Source organism: Oratosquilla oratoria, chromosome 3 (genome assembly GCF_046742065.1).
Source record: "Oratosquilla oratoria isolate Oo_2021 chromosome 3, ASM4674206v1, whole genome shotgun sequence".
Taxonomy (NCBI): domain Eukaryota; kingdom Metazoa; phylum Arthropoda; class Malacostraca; order Stomatopoda; family Squillidae; genus Oratosquilla; species Oratosquilla oratoria.
The window spans coordinates 80,537,807-80,547,806 of NC_134779.1; the positions used below are offsets into that span (position 1 = coordinate 80,537,807).

The 10,000-nt window shown below is 40.7% G+C and overlaps 1 protein-coding gene across 1 annotated transcript in view; it reads right to left on the reverse strand.

The window, feature by feature from the left end:
• Positions 1-10,000, reverse strand: part of HisT (Histamine transporter) — a 154,299-nt gene that overhangs the window by 44,731 nt on the left and 99,568 nt on the right. The window contains exon 3 of the mRNA XM_076182949.1: positions 7,516-7,740. Within this exon, the coding sequence (XP_076039064.1) occupies positions 7,516-7,740 (225 nt within the window). The remainder of the gene's footprint in view (positions 1-7,515; positions 7,741-10,000) is intronic.

Genomic DNA, 10,000 nt, shown 5'->3' on the forward strand with positions numbered 1-10,000 from the left:
TATCTAAAACTATCCACTTCCTCCAGTCGCTCTCCCTTAATGTTCACTTCCAGTCTACTGCCACTTTCACCCCTTGTACATCTCATCACCTTACTTTTACCCACATTTATCTTTAGCTTTCTTCTATCACATACTCTCCCAAACTCTGCCACCAGCTTCCTCAATCCCTCTGACCCTGCCACAAGCGCAGTGTCGTCCGCAAACAACAGCTGGGTCACCTCCCACTTCTCTCCATTTTCTTTAACCATCTCCAATCCCTGACCCACTACCCTAGCATTCACCTCTCGCACCACCCCATCCATGTATAAGTTGAACAGCCAGGGCGACATAACGCATCCTTGACGAAGTCCCACCTTTACTTCAAACCACTCACTCTCTCCATTTCTAATCCTGACACAAGCTCTACTACTCTCATAAAAACTCTTGACAGCTCCCAAAAGCTTTCCTCCTATCCCATAAATCTGCATAACCTCCCACAGTGCCTTTCTGTCTACCCTATCATAAGCCTTTTCCAGTAGTAACACATTTGTAAATCATAACTAACAATTTCTTTAGTGATGAATAATCCTGATATTATATCTAGGGTCAGGATTATTTATCACCAAACAAATTGTCAACAAGTTTCCTCTCCCTCCCCCTGAGGCGACCTCATGTCATCCTCAGGTCAAATAAGGGTTGGGGTAGTGACAATTCTTTTCCAAGTTCCCTTTCCTTTGTAAGAGGTTGCTATTTAAGGCAGCATCCTCCTTCCACTTTGTACTACTGAAGAGGATTGCAGTTAGCAATCGAAATATATAGTTTCGCTTACTCAACTCTTTCTTTCATCCGACTTTGGTGTTAGTTGAGATTATACGAAATTCAACTGTAATGGGAACCAAAATTATACCAATACAATCATTACTTCTCTTATCACTACTACTGCAACGCTAACAAGAATAATAGTGTTACTACTAATAATGATAATGATTATAATACTACTACTACTAATGATGATAATAATAATAATGACAATAATAGTAATAGTAATAATAATAATAATGATAATAATGATAATAATAATAATAATAATAATAATAATAATAATAATAATAATAATAATAATAATAACAATAATAATAATGATGGCAATAATGATACAACAACAACAATGATAACAATAATAATAATAATAATAATAATAATAATAATAATAATAATAATAATAATAACAATAATAATAATAATAATAATAATAATAATAATAATAATAACAATAACAATAATAATAATAATAATAATAATAATAATGTGGATAGGAGATAAAGGGAACACGGGCTGAGAGAAATACTTTTATTCCTGACTAGTTTCGCCTGAGTGGCTTCTTCAGAGGAACATAGTTTGAAGTCAAGTTGGTCAATATATATATGGCAAAAGAAGGAACGTGGCAAAGTATAGGGTTGGTTCCCCACTCGACCTCATCTGTCGGTGTGACGGGCTATCACAGCGGGTGGACCAATTATCCGCCTGTTGGTATTCGCGTGGCTGAAATGTCCGTCTGGATCAGGGGCTCTGTGTTTATTGTTCATGACGACAAAGTATGCTGCTGCTTTAGTCCATATTAAATCCCCAGTCCTCTTATTAATGTTATCATGGATGTTGATAAAAACGGACTCCATTGCCTTTCTTTCTTGCCGCGTAATGTTATCCATGAGAATTTTTGCCTGGTCCCATTTTGGTAGATGGCCTCTTTCGTCGACATGGTTAACTATTGCACTACTAACCCTGTGATGTCTTACATCTGCTCGGTGTTCTTTTAATCTGGTGTCTAAGCCTCTGCTAGTTTCACCGATGTATTTTCTGTCACATCCGCCACACGGGACTTCGTATACTACGCTGTTTATATTTAAGGTTGGGTCTTTTTTCTTGATTAAAAGGTCCATCACTTTCGTACCTATGGAAGTCGCAAGACGAATGTTGGAGGACGATAAGATTTTGTCTAGGTCTCTCGTTAGATTGGAATTTGGGACCACCCAATACTTAGTGTTGGACTTTTCTCTTTTGTTGCGTAGTATACTACATGCCTTCTCCTCCAGGGTGCAAAGTAATCCTTTGGGGTATTTGAGTCCTTCAAAAGTTATTTTAATCATTTTAATTTCATCCGCTAGAAATTCGTTACTGCAAATACGAAATGCTCTTAAGAACAGGCCTATCAGCACACCAGTCTTTGTCCTCTTATTATGTGCACTGTAGTAATGAATGAAGTAATTTTTATTCGTCGGTTTCTGTAAACGCCACATCCTGATCTTATTAATCTTCTTTTGCCATATATGTATTAACCAACTTGACTTCAAACTATGTTCCTATGAAGAAGCCACTCAGGCGAAACTAGTCAGGAATAAAATTATTTCCCTCAGCCCGTGTTCCCTTTACCTCCTATCCACATTCGTCACAATGTATACACAAATAATAATAATGATAGTGATAATAATAATAATAATGATAATAATAATGATAATAATAATATTAATAATAATAATAATGATAATGATAATAACAATAATAATAATAATAATAATAATAATGATGATAATAATAATAATAATAATAATAATAATAATAATAATAATAATAATAATAATGATAATAATAATAATAATAATAATAATAATAATAATAATGATAATAAAAATAATAGTAATAATACATACATATACCAAAGGCTTTTTCCCCCTTACAAGGGAGGTAGCCAAAAGACAAAGACATAGAAACCACTCCCACCCATTCCATCCCCTACATACTCCACTCCCCTCTACCCTCTTCCCTCCCTCTTATCTTGGCACCTCCTGTATGACGGGTCATCCCTGCATCTTGTCTACTGCCCTGGGTCAGAAGCAGTGTCACAAGATATAGCACATCCATTGCAATGCCGCTTCATTAAATGGGCGACCCCCCCTCTCCGTACCCTCATGCAGAAAAGGAGAAGACAGGGAGAAATCCCTTCGGGCTGCGTCAATTTATTTCTCATACATGCTCTCTCACTCCCCGTCCCCCACCCACTCCCTCTCATGCATCACAGCATCATCCATACACAACACTTCTTCATTCACCCCTATCTTCTGTCCTCTCCCGTCCTTCCTCAACAGACATTCCTCTCTTTTGTAATGCCAGTTTTACCCCATCCATCCATCTCGTCCTAGGACGCCCCCTCATATTCACTCCTTCCACCTCTGCCTTCCACACCTCTTTTACTAATCTTTTTTCACTCATTCTCCTCTCTTATGTTCCATGTTTCTGCCCCGTGCAGTGCTGTCGGCACAATCACACCTTCATATAACCTCCTCTTAGCATCCATTCCCAGATGTCTATTTCTCATTACACTTTTTAATCCACCATGGCATTTACTCGCTTCTCTCAATCTACATTCTACCTTCACCCCGACTCCTCCCTTTCCTACCACATTCGCAACCAAGTATCTAAAACCATCCCCTTCCTTCAGTCTCTCTCCCTTGCTCACTTCCAGCCTGCTGCCACTTTCTCCCCTTGTACATCTCATCACCTTACTTTTACCCATATTTATCTTCAGCTTCCTTCTTTCACACACCTTCTCAAACTCTGTGACTAAGTTCCTCAATCCCTCCTCTGATACAAGTGCAGGGTCGTCAGGAAACAACAACTGGCTTATTTCCCACTTTTCTCCATTTTCTTTACCCATCTCCAACCCCTGACCCACTACCCTTGCATTCACCTCTCGCACCACCCCAACAATGTATAGATTGAATAGCCAGGGCAACATAACACATCCCTGACGAAGTCTCACCTTTACCTCAAACCATTCACTCTCTCCATTTCTAATCCTAACATAAGCTCTACTACTCTCATAAAAACTTTTGATTGCTCTTAACAGCTTTCCTCCTATCCCATATATCTGCAGTACCTCCCACAGTGCTTTCCTGTCTACACTGTCGTAAGCCTTTTCAAGATCCATAAAGCCCAAAAACCATCCTTACCTTTTCCTATAGCTTTCTCACATATCTGACTTACCACAAAAATCTGATCTACACAACCCCTACCTGTCCTAAACCCACACTGTTTCTCACTAATTACTCCCTCTGTTCCTCTCCTAATCCTCTCAGTCAAGACTCTCCCATAAGCCTTCCCAACTACACTCAACAAGCTGATCCCTCTGAAACTACTTTCCTTTGTAAAGCGGAACAATAAAGGTACTCCTCCAGTCTTTCGGTATTCTACCCTCTCTTAAACAAACATTAAATAACCTCACCAGTCACTCCACCATAACTGTACCTCCTTTCTTCAGACATTCTGCATGGCATCCATCCAACTCAGGTGCCTTACCTGCTCTCATAATCATAACAGCTGCTTTCACTTCATCTTTCCCTATTTCTCCTCCATTTTCCTCACTCATCACTCATTTTCTTAGCGCTTCCCACTGCAACTACCTTTCCCTCCCTATCCTCCTTCACATTTAGCAACTCTCAAAAATACGCTGCCCACCTTCCTCTCACTGCCGTCTATTCTATTATCATCTCTCCATCTTCACCTTTTACCTTTTCTTCTCTACTTGATTCGCCTCCTCTTCCTCCCTTAATTTCTTTCCAAAACATCTTTTTATTACTTTCGAATTTTTCAGTCATACTCTTACCCCATTTCACATCTGCTCTCCTCTTTGCTTCCTTTATCTTGTGCTTAACTTCCCTTCTCTTTACTTTGTACCTCTCATGCGATTCCCTCATCCTAATTTGAAGCCAATCTATGAACGCCTGCTTCTTCTCTTCTACACCCTTCTTTGCTTCCTCATCCCGCCACTCACTACCCTTCCTTCTATTTCCTCCCGCCCTCCTTGTTCCACACACCATCTTTGCACACTTTATGACTCCCTCCTTGAACCATCCCCATTCCTCCTCCACTCCTAGTTCTACTCTATCCTTCACTCCCTCCCACTCCTCTCTCAGCTTCTTCTTATATCATTCTCCTTTTCTTTCTCATTTAAGCGGTTCACTCTAGGTACCTCCCTACCTTCTGCCCTTTTCCTCTTTCTCCACATATTCTCCACTCTCAATTTACCTTCCACCAGAAAATGATCTGATATTCCCCCACTCTCTCCCCTTAGAACATGTACATCCTTAACTCTTCCTACCATACTCCTGGTCATCACTATATAGTCCATTAACGCTCTATCTGCCACCCTTCCATCATCATCATCATCATCATCATCATCATCATCATCATCATCATCATCATCATCATCATCATCATCATCATCATCATCATCATCATCATAATAATAATAATAATAATAATAATAATAATACTAATAGTAATAATGATAATAATAATAATAATAAAAATAATAATAATAATAATAAAAATAATATTAATAGCAAAAATGATAATAATAATGATGATGATGATGATAATAATAATAATAATAATAATAATAATAATAATAATAATAACAATAATAATAATAATAATAATAATGATGATAATAATAATAATAGTAATAATAATAATAATAATAATAATAATAACAAAAATGATAGTAATAATACATACATATACCAAAGGCTTTTTCCCCCTAACAAGGGAGGTAGCCAAAAGACAAAGACATAGAAACCACTCCCACCCATTCCATCCCCTACATACTCCACTCCCCTCTACCCTCTTCCCTCCCTCTTATCTTGGCACCTCCTGTATGACGGGTCATCCCTGCATCTTGTCTACTGCCCTGGGTCAGAAGCAGTGTCACAAGATATAGCACATCCACTGCAATGCCGCTTCATTAAATGGGCGACCCCCCCCCCCCTCTCCGTACCCTCATGCAGAAAAGGAGAAGACAGGGAGAAATCCCTTCGGGCTGCGTCAATTTATTTCTCATACATGCTCCCTCACTCCCCGTCCCCCACCCACTCCCTCTCATGCATCACAGCATCATCCATACACAACCCTTCTCCATTCACCCCTATCTTCTGTCCTCTCCCGTCCTTCCTCAACAGACATTACCCTCTTTCCCAATGCCAGTTTTACCCCATCCATCCAACTCATCCTAGGGGTCGACCCCTCATGTTTACTCCTTCCACCTCTGCCTTCCACACCTCTTTTACTAATCTTTTTTTCACTCATTCTTTCCATGCGTCCGAACCATTCCAATACTCTTTCATCAACCCTATCTTCCACCTCCTTTTCCACCCCTGTTCTCCTTCTCACCTCCTCATTTCTCACAATATCTAGCCTAGTAACCCCTATCATATTTCTCAGGCACCTCATCTCAAACACATTCAAACTCCTCTCTTCCTCTCTTATGTTTCATATTTCTGCCCCGTATAGTGTTGTCGGCACAACCACTCCTTCATACAATCTCCTCTTATTATCCATTTCCATATGTATATTTCTCATTACACATTTTAATCCACCAAGGTATTTACTTGCTTCTCTCAATCTACATTCTACCTCCACCTTCACTCTTCCCTCTCTTGCTACCTTCGCACCCAAGTATCTAAAACTATCCACTTCCTCCAGTCTCTCTCTCCCTACTCACTTCCAGTCTGCTGCCACTTTCTGCCCTTGTACATCTCATCACCTTACTTTTACCCACATTTATCTTCAGCTTCCTTCCTTCGCACATCTTCTCAAACTCTGTGACTAACTTCCTCAACCCCTCCTCTGATCCTGCTACAAGTGCAGGGTCGTCAGCAAACAACAACTGGCTCATCTCCCACTTTTCTCAATTTTCTTTACCCATCTCCAACCCCTGACCCACTACCCTTGCATTCACCTCTCGCACCACCCCATCCATTTATAAATTGAACAGCCAGGGTGACATAACACATCCCTGACGAAGTCCCACCTTTATCTCAAACCACTCACTCTGTTCATTTCTAATCCTAACACAAGCTCTACTACTTTCGTAAAACTCTTGACTGCTCTTAACAGCTTTCCTCCTATCCCATATATCTGCAATACCTCCTACAGTGCCTTTCTGTCTACCCTGTCATAAGCCTTTTCCAGATTCATAAAAGCCCAAAAGACAATCCTTACCTTTCCCTATAGCTTTCTCACATCTACACAATAATGATAACAATGATAAACAAAAGTAATTATAGTTGCCTTGAGCTTCACTGACTGGAAACCGCAACCCAAAAGTGGCTAGTAACGGTCCGCGGCCCCTCCCATAGATCTCTCTGGGAGGGAACTTTGGACTGTTTCCTGTGTTGTATTAGAGTGGCACTGTTTGTATGTTACCGGTTTATAGTAGCAGGAAGGGGAGGCAGTTGCCAGTTGTCAGCTCTCCTTATATAATAAAAACAAGATAGATAGATAGATAGATAGATAGAGAGAGAGAGAATGAAAGTGTGTGTGTGTGTGTGTGTGTGTGTGTGTGTGTGTGTGTGTGTGTGTGTGTGTGTGTGAGAGAGAGAGAGAGAGAGAGAGAGAGAGAGAGAGAGAGAGAGAGAGAGAGAGAGAGAGAGAGAGAGAGAGAGAACCCCTACTCCCCAGAAGGAGGACCTAGTGCTTCACCTGGTTACCGAAGACGCCGATGGCGCAGGCGGTGGAGACCTGGTCCTGGCCGAACCAGACGGCGGCCAGGCGCGGCGGAATGCCCAGGATGAAGATCTGGGACACGGCCACGATGGTCTGACCAGCAAAGGTCACGTAGAAGAGGTCGGGCCGCAGGGAGGCGCACTTGAGCCATGCCCCTGCCATCGTACCGAAAGACCCGATCAGTACCGCCTTCCGGAGACCCTACGCCAGGAGTAACGATAACAATAAGAGCAATAGTAATAATGATGATAAGAATGATAATGGTAATAATAATGATAATAATAATAGTAATGATGATGATAATGATAGCAATAACAGCAGTCCTTTCCAAATAGTTAAATAATTTAATTCTGGCTGACTTCATGTATATACACATATACATATAACCGCATATTTTATACCTCGTATACCTTATATAACCCTGAAGTAGAACCGTAGATAAAAGAAACCTTAATCCTTCAGTAAAGCAACGGACTTCACAGATTTTCGGTTCCTGCTGTCCACCTTTCAACTGAATAGAATCGTCTGGCGATAGCAGGAACCGAAAATCTATGAAAAACGTGGGGGGGTTAATTAAAGGGATTTACCTCAGTTTAAATTTTGGCAAATAATGTAAATGAGCAAGTTATGGTTAACTATACTGATCTGGTTTAGCCTCCTGACTGCCATGAGGCTCTGTCGGGTGAATAGAATCACCTGGCGGCATATGGAGTGTAAAGCATATATCTCAATCAATCAATCCGTAACCCCAGGTCACTCTTACAGGAGACCTACGGCTTGCAGGTTACCGGCATGTCCCACATGTCACTCAAGGAGGTAATGTTGTGCTGATGTCTGGACAAGGTGAGAGCGGGGTAGTGTAGAATGAGATGTTCATTGTCTTCTGCATGGTGTCCGTCTCGGGCCAGGCCGATTCTGTGTCGGTAATTCTTTAGTACTGGCTGGTGGCTTGCACGCCTGTCAGGGGAGTGATTTCTCAGTAGAACTAATGTCTGGGGGATATGATGTAATGTCGGGTTTTGGGGATCTGTCTTGGAGTACTTGCTTTGTGATCTGAGTATATCTTTTTGTATGGATGTGTTCTGGGGTACTATTGGGAAGTTGTTGTAGAAATCTACATGGTATGATGCTGGATTTTCTTACCGTTGTATTTGTGTGATGTGGTGGGAAGAATGGGAGAGATTAAAGGCTCTAGCGTAGAATTGTGTGCCTGCCATTTTCATGTGCTGTTCGATGGGAAAACCCTTGAATTCTGATGATATGTGGTCAGTTAAGTTTTTTTTTTTTAATGCTTAGTGCTTTGTTTGTACTGTCTGTTGGATGTATGTTTTCTTGGTTGCTGAGAACTATGTTGAAAAGGAATAGTCCATTGTAGTTCTTCTGAAGTTATTTACAAACTGGAATTAGGGTTTCTTTCTGCTGACCAAATCCTTTGCTTTTCATTGATCTTTGTTCAAGTTCTTATCTACTTTCACTGTGAGGTCCTTGGTCTGTGGACTAAAGGGCATGTACGTATCAAGTGTGAGGCCTTGCATTTTTAGGTTTTTGTTCAGTTGCTGAGCTTGTCCGCTCGGACTGAATGTTGGACGTTTCTCTGGCTCATGGTTGTCGGGATAAAGCAAAGTCACCGACATTTGATTTTTAGGTGATGCTGACATTCTCTTTTGAGTCAACCACAGGTCTACTTCGTCTGGTTTTTTTTCAGTTGTTCTGCAGTTGTTGTGCTGTGCTACTATGATTAGGCCATCCACATATATACGAGAGCTTTGGTGTTATACCCTGGGTTTTGGGTAGGGAGAATGCTCGTGAACAACGCTGTTGGTATAGATCCTTATGAGGGACTGTTTTGTAATCTTTTGGTCCTAGATAGATAGTTCTATTGAGTCACATTATACTCTGCTATACAATTTAAGAAATAAATTCCTCGGCATTCTCATGAGCATTCTTGACCAAGCAACAAAGATGGAAACACTTGTCACTGACATAATTCGATTATGTGTGAAAAAATAAAACGAAATCTTTTGTTTACTGTCAACTACCAAGACTATGAGTGTTGGCACCCCTACGGACCAATAGCACATGGTATTATCTTATGCTAAGAGATAAATCTTCATTCATAAAGGAATGTTAGCTCGTTCCTGATGGTCTTAAAAAATTTGTTTACCACTCCTGGTTCTCCACCACTCCCTTTCTCGTTTTGGATAAGAATACCGCCCCACGTTCTCTCTGCATGTCGAGAAAAAAAAAAAAAAAAAAAAAAAAAAGCAGGGCGGAGCAAGAGAACTGGGGACAATCCCCTTTGTTTATCTCTTTTCCTCCATGAGGTGTCCAGGTACACCTCGACTCGGCCACAATCTACAAAGGAGGAAAAGCCAATTATCCACATATCAAAGCAAAGCGACGAAGGACTTGCTTCCTCAGCTGTGCCCAAAACACTTGTAACAAAAGCGGTGGTGAGGCA